Here is a 14991-nt window from a genome sequence, read left to right on the forward strand (position 1 = left end):
TTGTCTTTCTCCCCAATATACCCAGCTCGTGCTTTGTGTACATTACTACACCCGCGTTGTCCACCTCCCTTGCCTTTCCCTACCACATCTTACACACCTTCTACCCGCTAATCTAATATGCTTCGCAACGGAGCGTCGCGCCTCGCGCTGAGGTCCGTAGCAGCGCCCCAGTCGGCACGCCCGGCTGCGAGCTTCACGCGCACAACACCTTCTTCTCTGCAATGGGCAACACAATTCGGTTCTCTGGCTGCGCGGAGACCGCAATTAGCGAAAGCGGCTGCTGCGCAATGGAAGCCTGCGTCTGCGGTCTTGCGCCGCAGCATGGCTGATAAGACGTTGACGGAAGGGCAGAAGCAGGCGGAGAGCAGATATGCGCACGAGAAGATTAAGCCCACGCCCGAGACGGTGACGAGTACTAGTTCGACGCATCCGATGTTTTCGGAGGTGGGCACCGAGCAGCCGCAGAATGAGGTCGATATGGCGGCGGGGTTGAAGCATGATGTGGTATGTACATGCAATATCTCTTTTACATGGTAGTCTTGGTATAGCTACTAACAACCACCAGGGCACAATCAAAGAAACTTTCTCCCTCGCTGAAGTCCCGCGCGAAGCATACTACATGGGTCTCGCTGGCACGCTTCCCTACCTCGCAACCTCCATCTCCACCGTGTATCTCTCGTGGGAACTAAACCACTCCACCGCGGGTTACGGCATGATCTTCTCCCAGAAAGACGCTACATACCTTCTCTCCCTCATCGAGCCCCTTCAAATCGGATATGGAGCGTCTATCCTCAGTTTCCTCGGCGCTATCCACTGGGGACTAGAGTGGGCAGGCTACGGAGGCACACAGGGCTACAAGCGCTATGCAATTGGTGTTGTAGCGCCCATGGTAGCATGGTCAACACTGCTCATGCCTATTGAAGGCGCGCTCATCTCGCAGTTCTTGGGTTTCGTTGGGTTGTACTATGTTGATACTCGTATGTCCTTCCCCCCTTCTCCCTCCACCCTTCACCCTACCCTCATTCTAATAAACGATACTAACACAAAACACAGGCGTAAGCCGCCTCGGCTGGACACCCAACTGGTACGCCGTATACCGCTTCGTCCTCACTGCCATCGTCGGAGCCAGTATCGTCCTCACTCTCATCTCCCGCAGCGAGCTTCCGGAACATATCCCTGGTCCTGTTGACCGCGAGAAGGTTTTCAAGGAAGAGGGTTCGAGTGAGGAGAAGCTGGCTAAGCATGAGCATGCGGCTGTTGAGAAGAAGAAGAATGCTGCGCGTAGTGATAACAGGGGTGAGAAATAAACGTGTGTATGCGGGGGGGAATTTGAGAAGGCGTGGCTCTTTTCTTGTGGCGACGAGGCGTTCCTGGCGAGGAGCCCGTGATTTTTTTGGCTTGTGTATATAGTTGATTACCCTGCGTTGGCGTGTGATGTATTGAAACGAAATCATCCTGTTAATTGACTTGTCTGTTGGTTGCGTGAGCTGTGATAGCAAGTCGTACATGTTTTGGAGTCTGTCCAGCAGCGCTTCTTGAGCTTGACCCACACCTGCGCGTACCATATATGCCTTTACTTTTATGCCGGTATGGGTAGCGCATGCTTAAAAAACATATTCTAGCAAAACAGAAAATATGCGATTCTTGTCCTAAGATGTGAAAGACGGTTCAGCCTGGGTCGGGCCATCGCGTACCAATGGCAACTGTGGCACCTCCGCCCTTGGCTCCGCAGTCCACACCTCGCACATGCGCCGATCGTCATCGCTCCCACACCTGTCCCCAACCCACCAACCCTCATTCACCACCCCAGCCACGACCACCTCACCCGACCATGTTATAATCACTTCCAATCGCAATCGCAATCGCACAACCTTCCCGACACCCTCCCCGCTTTCCCGACCAACGCGACAATGATCTCCTCGGGCTTCACCAACGCGCCCGTAACGCAATTCCTCGTCTTCGGCACCGTCATTGGCGCGCTGCTGGCGGCGATTACGGATTCGAGATTCTATCTGCATATTCAGGTTGTGCCGCATTTGTGGGGGTATGGGCAGTTTTGGAGGTGTGGGGTTTGGACGGTATGTTTTATTGATTTCGTGGAGAGGTGGGGAGGATTGGATGGATTGGGAATGGGAATGGGTGGATGAGATGAGGCAGAGAAAAGAGGAAAGATGGAGATAGAGATGGATGGATTGGATGCTAATATGAGACAACAGCTAAGTTTCACAAACTCAACCGAAGTCCTCTTCGCAGTCTTGACATTCTACCAACTCCGCGTTGTGGAAAGGATCTGGGGGAGTAGGAAGTTCGCTGTATGTATCCCCATCTCCCTCTTACCCACCTCCCACACCTACACCAGTCAACTAATACTCCATAGTCCTTCCTCCTCTCCACCCTCCCCTACACAACCCTCCTCCCACCCCTCATCCTAACCTTCATCCTCCGGCCCCTCACTTTCGGCCGGATGAACCACCTCCCCGCCGGCCCAACCCCCCTCCTCTTCGCCCTCCTCGCAAACTACTACGCCGCAATCCCATCCACCTACCGCTACAAAATCTCTCCCTGGGCCGCCTCCACCCCCTCATCCCAACAATCTTTCTATCGGCGCTCCATAACGCTGACGTCGAAATCGCTGTCCTACCTGCCCCCCTTACAACTCGCGCTATCCCAGTTCCCGGGGAGCTTACTAGCGGCGGCGGTGGGGTGGGGGGTTGGCACGGCGTATAGGCGCGATGTGCTGCCCGGTGCGGCGAGGTGGAGGGTGCCTGGGTGGGTTGTGGGTGAGGAGAGGAAAGGTGGGTTTGAGGGGTTGAGGGCGAGGTTGGAGGATGAGAGGGAGAGGGAGGGGGGTGGGGCGGGGTTGGCGACGGGGATATTGGCGGAGGGGGCGGGGGAGGCGAGGCAGAGGAGGACGCTTGGGGATGTGGTTGCTGAGCAGTTTAGGGGGAGGGGGTAGGAGGCGTTGGGAATGTTGTGTGGATGGCCTTACTTGGTGCAAGTATGTTTCGGGTATTGGGTACAATGATTTACTTCACTTATGTGTTATGGAAGGGATATGTGAGGATGGGTGATGTTATTATATAATGTTACGTCGATATCCTCGACTAATGATACAGTATCCCCCTCTTCTGCCCTCTAGACAGACAGACAGATAAAAGACGGATGTAGACGCGAAGCAAAGCCGCAATCTCAAATATACCCCTCCCACGCTATTGACTGACCTCCTCGCGGAGTATACTTTCTTTCTTCTCAAACGCCGTTGTCAAAACAAACCCACAAGATTAGGCCGTACAATCATTAATACTAACTTAACGCAAGGAAAACACCGAATCCCTCGACCCCTTCCCACCCCTCATCTTACTCATAAAATCCTCCGTACTCTCCTCCGCATTAAACAGACAATCCTTCTCCGCAGCCACAACAGGATGACTATTCAGCGCACTCGAAGGCGTAGGCGTAGGTCTACGGCTGCGATGCTGGCCCGTTGTACTACTACTCCTCGTGCGCTGGCTGTTAGGAGGAGCAACAACAGCAGGAGTAGGATTTGGCCCGGCGTCATAACCACGCGGCATCTGTATGCCCTGGGCTTGTATCTCCTGAGCCATGACTTGAGAGTGAGTTAAACGATCGAGACTGCGCCACCATTGGTCTTTGGCTCGACGGGGATCTAACGAGCTGGTTAGATCGAGGGTGGAGGTGTTGGAGGCGGGGGAGTAGGGGGTGTAGGAGGGGGGTGGGGTGGTGGATTCCCACCCTGGTGCCATTGAGTGTCGGTTCGTTTGGGGGGTTCGCGCGTCGATGGAGGAGGAGCGGTGGCGTGGTGAGGTGCGTTGGGGTGACTCGGTTGAACGCTCTGTGGTTCGGTGTCTGCTGCTGCTGCGTGCGGGCACGTGAGGGGAGGCCTCTCGGGTGGAGTGGTGGCGGCCTAGGGAACTACCGGGGGTGTTTGTGGTACTAGGGATGTAGCTTGAGGATGGGCGTTGGTCGGTTGATGCTCGGCTTGAGGGTTTGCGGGGGCGGTATAGACCTCGCAGACCGTCTGGTTGGCGGTCAGGAGCCTGAGGGGCAACGGTGTGTGCTCGTGGTGGGGAGATCTCTGCTGCGTCCATCAAAGACAGCGGACGTGGCTGGTCGATTTGGCGAACGTGCTCTCGACGTCTTGAGGGGGTGGCAGATCTGTCATCCGCTACGATGGAAGGAACCTGTTGCTGGTGGGTCGTAGGAACTGCGGGAACTTCTTCTGGCGTTGGAGAAAGAGACGCATCGCGTAGTGCCTTCAGGGATACTGCAGACATGCGCTCACTCAGATCACGAGCAGACCGTCGTCGCTCTTCCTTGAGATCAAGAAACTTCTTCGACCGTTCTGAAGGCGTAAACGACCTAATCGATGCGCTGCTATGCTTGGCTTGCGGCGATTCAGGCTGGCTGTAGTAATCCGAGTCGAAGTGCGAAGTAGAAGGCCGCGACTCGTCCACACTGAAGACGCGAAGTGGGAATTTGCCAGGGCTGTTGACGAGCGTGCTAGCGGGGGAATGGCTTTCTATAGCCATGACTCGCTGTTTGAGTTGCCTGAGTTCTTCCGAAAGCAACTCCTTCTCCTCCTCCATCTTGATGATGTGCTCGGCAGCTTCTTCGATGGCGAGCTCGTGATCTGTCCAGTGTGCCGCGCTCTCGCTTGCTATAGCGGTGAGCTCGATGTTGGTCTTCCGATGCTCCTCGTCGATTTCTCGCAGCTTCGTCATCTCCTCATCCATCTTTTCCATTTTGAGTCTGAGTTGCTTGTTCTCCGCAGTCAGCTCGTAGTTCGCATCCTCTAGTGGCTCCATCCGTTCGATTTGTTCTTTGGCGGCCGTCAAATCATGCTGCAGCACCTTGTTGTCCTTCCTCAGCAGCTCCACTCGCATGTTGGCAGTCATGAGCGTCTGTTTCAACTTGTCGATCTCTTCTGTGAGTTCTCGACTTGTCCTGGACTGCGGTGGACGAGCATCGCTAGGTCGACGTCGTCGAATGGGCGAAACCGGGGTCATTTGTTCTTCCGTGAGGGCGAATTGATCAAAGATATCCGGCGAAGTCTTGGGTGTGCATATCTCCGGAGGCTTCTGTGCTAGTGGTGGGGGCACTTTGATATCCTGAGGTGAAGGAGTGGGCGTACCCTGTGCCCTCCGTGCCTGGAGCGCATGCCGTAGGTACTCTGATTTCGGCGCCAGAGAGTTCGATCGAGAAAGCGTAGGTCTGGTTTGGTCGGGGGTAGACGGCCTAAAGTCTATCCCACGCGAGGAACCATGTGATGAAGAGGTGTTCGACATGTTGGTGTGGAGTTCCAGTGAATAACTGCGACCGGCAGTATTATAGGTAGAGTTGCAGTGTTCTCCAGCCAGCAGAAACAGCCCTTTGTTCGCGAGAGAAAGATGGTCGCCGACAATGCGATTGTATAGTGCAAGTCCTGTGCGCGAACAATGTATGCGCCTCCAGTTCTAGCAATCGTCACGCGACCAAGACGGGCGATATCGTGCAGTCGGCTGGGTAGGTGTAGGGCGAGATATTACGTAGGGTATGCGAATCGAAGGTGAGGTTTGCGCCTATGCGAGGGTTGTTGATAGCAACGGCGCTGGAACGGTCGCGTCGCGTGCGAAGACAGGTGGATAGTCGCTCGAAAGCGGGTCGTTCTTGGGGTCCATTCGCGCTATGGCAGGGACAATGCTACCGTCGACGTATTGCGCAACTGTTGGCGTCCTGGGTTGTCGTGGTAAAAGAAAATGAGCGGTGACAGTAGTCGAGTGCACGTTGCTGGGATCGCGGATATGGCTTCGATCGCGACTTCACGGCAGACGCATTCACTGGCGGAATTGAGTAAAGGGAGTGAGGAGGCGGTAGTATGAGAGAGACTTGTGCGCGTGAAGAGGACTCGAAAATGACGAATTGTCTCAGGGATAGCGAAGAGTCGCGTCGGGCAGCAACTCTCAGTGGATGGGGGAGGGAGGGCCAGAAGGGAAGACTTGACCGAGATAGGGCAAGTGAGAAGGGGCCCAGCGGGAGCCCTTGGCCGGCGCGACCCAGCACGGCGGATTGCACGTCGCGTCAACACTTCCTATTCGTGCTTTTGGGAGATGAGTGGGGATGAACCTGGTTGAGCCCCTTGCCTGGACGGCTTGACGAGTGCGGTTCCTGGGATTGCTGCATGAGCGACGCATGTCGTCACAAGAAACATCACGAACGAGACAATGCGATTGCGGGGGATTGTGATGATAGTCTCGAGGCGCCCTCTGCTTGCGCTACAATATCTCCATCATCCATGAAAAGAAACACCACAGTGCGAAACCGCCTGCGAACCCGAGTGCGGCGCAGTGTGGCGCGTTCCCCGACCATCCAGACCATGCCCAGTAGCGCTGCCTCCAACGCAGGTCAGTCCTGTCGTTCGTCGGTCGTCGCCGAGGTGATTTGTGATGAGGCACACGAAAATATCCAGGACTCCGTGGTCTCCCAGCTTCCATCATTTACTTTCTTTTTCTCCCAGATCTGCGACCGAGTTGACGTAGTCTACCACGATCTCAGTCATCCATCCAAGATCTCCTCAGACTCGGCCTTGTCCCTGCTGTGTCGCCGTCGACCTGCATACTTCAGCTGTCAAGCTCAGGCCTCAACCTTCATGTTGCCCAAGCATTCGGGCTCCCCTCCGACAAGCGATCGCCCGGCATAATGTCGGTGCCAACACTGTCATTCCGGCATTTTTTTTGCTTGCTAGTTGCCTTCTTGGTGGTTTTGTCACGTCGCAAGTAGACGGTGAATTGCTGAGTTAATTGCTTGGCCGAACCCTGTGCCCCGCTGCTCTGCATGTGGGGCGCAAGAGAGAAAGTTTATGTCTATCGTGAAGTATTAAAGATATACAAATAGTGTGTGGCCTCTTGCATGTGGGGAGCGGGGGATGGTGATCATTCCATCTCCACTGCCATGCCAGCCTGTCGCAGTCGGTCCTCCCACTCGACGCGCAACCTCTCCATCTCCTCCCAGCACTTCCTCCCAGTGTCTATGAAGCGCTCTTGGCTCTCCTTGGTCAGGTCTTTGGCGTACGGATCCCTCCCCTTCCTCTTGTACTCTCCCAGCTTGCCTCCCCATCCCCATCCTGCCACCTCAGTGCGATCTACACGCTCCCGGCCCCAAACATCCGCCGCGCTTCCCCACTTTCCTAAGCCTTCCTTTGCCTCCATGTTGTCCAATGTGCTTTGACTTGCAAGCGCCAGCCAAACCATGGCAGTCGCGCCCTTGTCGACCGAGATGGTATGCCAATCGCTGCCCAGAAGGCGCGCTATGTAGAAGGCCGCAACCATGGCCCATTGGAGGATGAGGGGAAGGGGGACAATCGAAGTGGCGCAGATGCCTGGGTGTGTAACGTAGAGCCGTGGCTTCGTAGTCTTTTCCGTATCTTGGGCGTGCTCGAGGTACTGGTCGACAGGCTCCGTCGTTGAAGGTAATCTAGAGGTGATGGCCAGGACGTCTGTCAGCCTCTTCGTGGCCTCGTATGGCATATGCGATGTGATGCCTTGTATGTCTTCTGTGTCGAAGACGTGCTCGTACGCCTCCAAGCTGCTGACCCAAATCATCCTGCCCCTTGTGCCCTCATTCCTGGGATGTTTCGCCAGTAAGGGTGCGAGGTAGTGTCCCAGCAGATAGTGCCCAAAGACATTGGCGCAGAAGACCTCGCCTAAAGGAGGCTCCTTTTCCGTCTTCTTGTCCGCAGGTATTTGTTCCTTTGCAAGCCATTCACGACCAGAGATCTTGTACGTCGGCCAGGTGGTAGCCTGCAACCACTTTGTGCAGACCGACCAGACGGCGCGCGGCCAGTCAATACCCGTCCACCCGCCTATGCCAGCATTGCAGATGACTGCATCGAGCTTCGGTGTCGTTTCTCGGAGTCTCTTGCTCAACTTCTGTACCGAGACCAGACTCAGCAGGTCCAGTCGCTCCTGCCGGAAATACACGCGATTCTGCAGCACCTGTGCAATGCCCGGTAGCTTTTGTTCATGGCTGCGAATGACCTTGCGCAAATGCTGTTCTAGCTTTTCGATCGTCGCGTCGCCTTTCCGTTGGTCGCGTGTCGTGATGATAAGGACGAGGGATTCGTTCTGGGGGCGCGTCTGTAGGAATTCGTCGATCAGGCGGGTTCCGATACCAAGCCCTAGGCCGCTGTACACGAGTCAATTAACCATATACGAAAAAGAGTAGATGTTCCAACCTGTTTGCGCCCGTGACGAGAACATAGAAGCCACTGTCGGGTGTGGGAATGTCTTCGAGACGCGACATATTGGCTGACGTGATGGAGGATGAGCGATGCCTGTTCCTGAATTCGCTACGGCAGAAGGCGCGCTTTGACCAATCACGACCTACATCAATCCTCCACACGACTTTTGGTTGGACAATTCACGTATGCATGTTTTGAGCCTCTGGACAAAGTTTTGCACGACCATTCAGCATGAGTATGTGGTTGCTATGTAGCAACTGCAAGTTTAGACAGTATGCAAGAGTGAAGTGAAACGTGGTATCATAGGATGAAAGCGCAATGATGGAGATCACTTGTGTGGATAGTCTAACATAGACTGATTCTATCGTGCTCTGGGTCTTAAGATCATCTCTGGTGCACATATTAGTCTTGAGTCGGCTTTCAATACACAGACAACAACCACACCAGACCACTGAAACCCAGTATGCTACTAAAGCAGTTTGAAGACCCGAGTAACAACAGCGTCTTTCTACGGAAAAGAACTCTCCCCCTCTAGCCTCCTCAAAAATGCACTTCCATAGTTGTAGCGATCGATAGTCGACCGGTTGATATCACCTTGAGCCACCGCCTGTGGCTCTCCAGCAAACAAAGTTTACGACTTTACACGGCGCCCAATCCCCCACATTGACCTCGTCACGAGACAAGACAAAGGACCAAACGACCAAGTCCCACACGGCAGACGCAAATAACCCAACGCTTTTTTTTTTGCACTTGAGATAAACTTCTTCAAACTCTATTGCCAATGTGGGTTCAACATTGCATTATCTCGCTTTCGTTCCTCGTCTCGATACCACACTCCTTATAGTGTAGTAGCAGTAGCGCAGTTGATGCGCAAAGTCCAGTATACCAGGATGTACCATGTGTAACCCAAGGGATCCACGACATGAACTTACGCGCATACGTCGTGGTATGACAGACAGTCTGTGTCATACACCTATCCGGATATCTTCCAAACCGTCCGCTAATCATGAGCGTGACACCAGACACGAGTCTGAGGAAGCCAAGACGGCGTGCGTATGCTTGGAGCAAGGGATGCATACGTAGACAAGACTGTTGTCGTCAGCTTTGTAACCCCCCATGCTGCTGCCCCAGATCAACATATCCGGCAAGGATGTTTGCGCGTGCATCTCGGTAGCCTTGGCGGTTGCGCAGCAGGGTCCTGGCGGAATGTCGCGGATATGCATTACCTTGTAGGTGATTGTTCACATGAACCCAAACCCTGTAACTCAGTCAGCCTTACCGCCATCAACGCCGCGCCCTGAGCGAAAGCGACTATCGGTGAAAACGCCGAGATACGGCACAGACGTGATCACCCGCCGCCTCACAGCACGACAGTCTTTCGTACATATGCTTCCGCCGAGGGTCCGACCGACGCTTGAGATTCGTCCGTAGTTGGGTTGTCCTTGCTACGCCTACAGGGAGGGGATGTGGGGCCTGTTTGCGGTAAGACCACGCGGTTGACATCGTCAGGTTAGGTATGAACCTCATACATTGCTTTCTTTGCAGCGGCCCAACCCAGGACAGGGCTGACGAGATTGGTGATCACCAGCTCCAAAACGCGTATCAGTGTTACTGACAAATCATGCCTATGCTGATCCCGTTTGTTCGAACTATTGGGGTAGGGACTGCGAGGTTATACAGAACATTGTGCGTTACCAACCGGATGGTGAAGCGGAGGTTGAAAGTATATGGCCGAGTAAGGGCCGCCGTCTCGACGCGCCAACGAGGCATATCGTCGGTTTATGCCGGTTATCAGATTGTGGAAGTAGAAGCGACGAGCCGGATTGGGGGTCAATGTAAGTGTTGCTGAACCCGAGCTAATCTTGACCAAATCTAGACCCTGGATATACTTTCCAAGGTTGCCTCTGTTCTGTATAGCGAGCTGTCTTCGCGCGCGCCCACGGGCGTGGAAACAATGCTAAACCTCCGAAAGGCGATCCACGACTAGCTCTGCAGTCGTTATGCACGTCATACCTGTAGCCTTTTAGCTGCGTCTCAGATCGTGCTAGTGAAAAAGGCCAGACTTTGTGCCGTACCGTGTCCGTAGCGGGGCGGAGATGGCTCCGCTGTCCTAGTAGGGAGCGGACAGTCTCACGCGCCGTTACGGCCGCGCTCGCCATTCGGTGTGAACGCTCCGACCGACCGAGGCTGAGCAGGATGTATACGTTATCCGTTTATCTACTCCAAAACGTTTGCGGTATGTTCCGTTTGAGGAGTTCTCTTGGAAGAAGGTTTGCGATGGCGGTAAAACATGCGGTGCTGCGTCCCCCACCGCTTCAACCCGCGATTCTGCTCTTGCGTAAGCATGGGATCCCAGTCGCCGCGGCGGAGCTCCAACTCTGTCGAGCTCTCCGAGATATGCAGCTCGTGCTGATCAAGAGGTGACAAAGAGCGGTGGATGTTTACACAATACATTGATCGGGCCGCTGAAGCCAAGGTATATGCAACGCGAGAAAAAGCAAAAACAGGCGACTCTCGCACTGGTATTGATTTCTGGTGACAGCCCGGGCCGTGCCGGATAGGCCACCAATGCGGATCCTCAGGGCTCAGGCACCAGGCATGAAACATGATCCTCCTCGACTGTGTGTCACCTGTCAGGCTCGTCGTGACAGTCACAGACCATTACGCGTTGCAGAAGGTCGATACGAGTTATGGGTCGGAAGTACCGGCGCAGGTTGCAAGTGCCGGCATGGAAGACTAGCCACCCTCCGATCCGCCGTTGGCTAGGAGGGTTACTCCGGCGTTTCCTGCAAAGGACGAGGGAGAAAAAGGCCGTTGTAAGAATATGACGGTAGAGAGATGCGGTGGGCTTCCAACCAAGACGTTTAGTCAGGTGCGATCGACGAACCTAATACATTATCTCATCCGCTCCGTGTGCTCCTGATCCTATGGAGACTAGCTTGTGTGTCGTAAGCACAACCAGGAGGTGGCATGTACCAACGTGTTACCGTGGGTTGACGACACTCCTAGTGTTGATGGCGATGCAATGCTGGTCGTCGACCGTGCCCACTGAGGTGCGCACTGTACTGTGACGAGGGTACGACGGGCTGCAGATAACATGACCGCGCCTGCATGCGGGAATCGTACCACTCCAAGCATTGGTGGCACCCTGCATCAACGTTAGCATATTACTGTTATATCCAGTCGCAACACGTCTCTTCGCCAATTTCAACTCACCTGGAAGCCGGACGTTTATCCACGCGAATCGCTACGAGTCACATCCCGTGCCCGGGCAGGACCCACATGCCCTTCGCGCAATTGCTGCCATGGCCGGGTGCGTAATTGCCCGCCAGCAGCTAGCCATTGTCCCAACGTCGTTAGATGTGCCCAAATCAAGCTCATCCGGGCCCCGGCCCCATGTCAACTCAGAATTAGGTTCCTGCTGAACGCGGGGCGGCGGGAGGGTATGCTTATATCACCGAAATAGTCCGTGACAAACCGCGCAAAGGTAATGTTGGGATATTGGTACAATGGAGACATATCACTGGCGACTGAGATTGCCATGTCGTGACCGGAAGTAACAACAAGCTGCCTCGTCGCGACGTCCAGTCCTGTCATTGAGTTGTTGGTTTCAAGTTCCGTTGGGCGATTGGAACGGGATTGGCAGCCGCAACCGCTGGATATCAGGACGCCAGGAGGATCGCAGTGGAGTGTTAATTGAGGGACTTACTACGCCTCCCTTAGTGTGGCCTTACGAGTTTTCAAGGTCGTTTGTGGCGGGCGGGGTGGTGGGGAAGATGTCGTCGGTTGCGAGTCAAGCCTGTGCCTCTTTGGGGGTTCACGATGCAGCTTCACGCGGGTCAGGGTGCAGTCTATCAGTAATTCCACGCAACTGCGTCAGTGTATATCTACCAAATTGGTAATGCATGCTTTGCTTTTCATCGTATTCCGTGGAGCTTGGGAGATTGGTAGAAAAACAACAGCAACATGCTACGCCGTCTCGTCTGCTCCTGGCCCATCATTCGGTTGGACGATGAGTCAGTAGCGCAGATCATCATCCTCCCGTGAAGCCTTGAGACAATCATGATTCGCCTTCCAGAAGATTTCCAGAGTGGACCGTAGGCAATGCTCTCTCCTGGCCCACTGCGCTTGGTTCTGGACGAGGTCTTTGAATCCTCTCGGCAGTCCTGCAGTGGTCGCAAAGGCCCCGCAATTGAGTTGAACTTCGCAAACCGCGTCAAGGCGGAGAACAGAACCTCATCTTGAGTGTCGATGAAACCAAGGTGGCGTCATGCTGCTGGCCATTCCCACATTCCAACAAGCTCCCCACACATACGAACCGGGTAACTGTATGCGTGCGTCAATGGCAATATTCGTCGTGTTCCAAGCTGCGGAGTTGCCGATGCAATGAGTTGTCAAGTAACGTGGTTGGCTCGCATTGCTCGACTCAACGACCGTAACCAACGTATTGACTGATGACCCTGATCTACTCGTGGAGGAAGAATGAATAGTGGGCAGGACTGACTCTTGATACCAGCGAAGCCTCAGCCTCGTAAGGAGGATCGTGACTCCACGTCACCAACATCAGGGCGACATCCTTCGAGCTATACATAGTTGCATCGAATCGTGCATAGGTCAAGTCGCTATGCGATGCGACGTCCAGTTCAAGACTTTTTGACATGCGGTTGCAAAGGCACGACCCGGCCGTGCCTCTGGCGAACCAATTTTCGTGATTGGCTAGGCCGAACAATGGACAGAAGGATTTTACTGGCCTTACCAGCTCTTTTATCGCGCTCCAGGGACGTGGTAAGCCACACCAATCTGGCAACGTGCATAAGTCCGGCGTAGCTGCAGGTAGCGAGCTGGCGCTACGATGCGAGGAGCCTGTATTAAAAAAGGCCAAAAGCGGGTATTCGGCCGATCCATATCTCGACATCTTTCCAGTCTAACTTGTGATGAATGCGAGAAACAGCGAAAAGCGAACCCGACGCAATTGGGAGTCAGGCACTGCCCGGGATGGTGCTCGAGAGTTTCTGAAGCTGCGAAACTGAGACAGACAGAGAGGCGACCGACATTGTGCCGACGCGCTCAGCTTACCTTATGCTTGGGGATAGTTTTGCAGGTCGGAACACACGGAATGCTGTATTGAAGGTATGTTCCTCCGGTGCGCGTTCCGTGTTTTGTTCACGTTCCACGTAACTGGCGCCTGGTTTGGTGGCCGATTGCGTGCTTCGGAGTTGTCGCCGTCGGGTAAGATCCTGTGTGTCACCTGCGATTTGCTTTGGCTAACGCAGTACCGCCAAAATCACATAAACTTTGATTGGAAACCGGACCCTTTTTTAAACGTCAAGTTGCCTTGGGCTATCGTATTTTTGCGAAAGGTTGTCGGCAGATGGATGCAGCTCCGCCATCGTGGCTGATGACCAACGCCGGACATTGGTGACTATAATTTCGGTTAAGTGCCATGGTCGGTGGAGCAGTATTGGACGGAGTACTGAAAAAAACGATTTTTGAAATTGACAGTGATGATACATTCGACTATCCAACAAGGTAGGAAAACATTCAAAATGGGGTATTGTGCAGCTTTCCGCCGTGTTCGCCGTGTACGCCGTGCTATATTGCAACCGTGATGATAAGAAATGATGGAGAGGGCCAGGTTCGTGTCATCGTCTGCAATCGCCTGGCGTCGTGTTAGGGTTGTGTTCATAACGGGCATCGTGAGATGGGGCAACGAACCACAGTTCTCATTGAGTCTGTATTCTCTGGACCGACAATCAGTTTAGGAATATGGTAGTTGGGACGAACACCTACACTGCCGTGACATTGGCCGGACACCGTACATGCGTTTGTTGGTACTTGGTACACCAGGCTTTGACGACGTAGCGGACGTGAGTGCACTTGTATTGAACTTGCGTATAGTCGCACATGATGGTAGGAAAGGAGAGGCGCGAGGCGTTAGAGGTGATTGACGAGTAAAAGCTCCAAAAGGGTAGCACAAGCAATGATGGATGGCAAGCAAGCGATTTTGTTGGTACGCTCGATGAATTCTCCGGATTAGCATGCAGCGCGACGGTCCGTTATGTTATAGTAAGCCAGACAGAGCAGACAGACGTCAGTGCGATCAGGTACCCGTGAGAGCTATGCAAAGTTAGCCCATGTCCATAGAACCTGGTTCGTCAGTTGACATGCATCATGGTAGTGGCCGTGAATGTTCAACGGACCCGGGAGCCCGAGAGTGGTCGAGCCCTTTGCACATCATAGACGTGGGTGGGGACCTTCATGTTTGAAGTCCTCTCGCTTCCATGAACCTTGAGGGAGGTAAGTGGCAGCCCAACCCGGATGCCGAGAGGGACTACAAGGGCCGCTGGCCGTATTTGAACAAGATGCTTGCACGCGTCAAGATCCTCGGTCTTGCTCTCAGGGTAGAATAGCCAGCGGACGGGCAATGGCAGCCCGTGAGTGGCTGAGGGGGTATAGGATTTAGAAGTGCGCCAATCCGCCTCGTCGTTAGTGTGCACTAAGTTCAAAGTTATCAGACGTGCACAGATCAAGTTTGATCTGCGACTACGGTTCCACGTTAAGGTGGCGCGTGGGGTGGTGCAGCCGTTGGAAAATCCTTGACTGTGGCAGACACTAAGCTTCGGAGGCCAGGGTTACCCTTCCTGCAGGTCGCGAGACAGGTCGACGATATACCACATATTAGTTATTGCTAACGTTTACACACTGCTGGAATAGGGCGGTCGCTGCATCGTGGCGCCTGTTTCATCCTGGGCGTG

The 14991-nt window shown here is 54.1% G+C and overlaps 3 protein-coding genes across 3 annotated transcripts; 1 reads left to right on the forward strand and 2 right to left on the reverse strand.

Moving 5' to 3' along the window:
* Positions 1 to 117: 117 nt before the first annotated feature.
* Positions 118 to 1307, forward strand: J4E83_004260 (uncharacterized protein; the record flags this gene model as incomplete). The annotated part of the gene is made up of 3 exons (XM_049331189.1): positions 118 to 504; positions 566 to 977; positions 1054 to 1307. 3 exons carry the CDS (start codon positions 118 to 120, stop codon positions 1305 to 1307), a joined length of 1053 nt encoding a protein of 350 aa, XP_049189735.1.
* Positions 1308 to 3308: 2001 nt separating this feature from the next.
* J4E83_004261 (uncharacterized protein) lies at positions 3309 to 5306 on the reverse strand (the record flags this gene model as incomplete). Its single annotated transcript, XM_049331190.1, has 1 exon — positions 3309 to 5306. One exon carries the CDS (start codon positions 5304 to 5306, stop codon positions 3309 to 3311), a length of 1998 nt encoding a protein of 665 aa, XP_049189736.1.
* Positions 5307 to 6929: 1623 nt separating this feature from the next.
* Positions 6930 to 8298, reverse strand: J4E83_004262 (uncharacterized protein; the record flags this gene model as incomplete). The annotated part of the gene is made up of 2 exons (XM_049331191.1): positions 6930 to 8181; positions 8231 to 8298. 2 exons carry the CDS (start codon positions 8296 to 8298, stop codon positions 6930 to 6932), a joined length of 1320 nt encoding a protein of 439 aa, XP_049189737.1.
* Between the last annotated feature and the right edge of the window lie 6693 nt (positions 8299 to 14991).

The sequence above is a fragment of the Alternaria metachromatica genome (assembly GCF_023757995.1).
Source record: "Alternaria metachromatica strain BMP 0045 chromosome Unknown scaffold_7, whole genome shotgun sequence".
NCBI classification, from domain to species: domain Eukaryota; kingdom Fungi; phylum Ascomycota; class Dothideomycetes; order Pleosporales; family Pleosporaceae; genus Alternaria; species Alternaria metachromatica.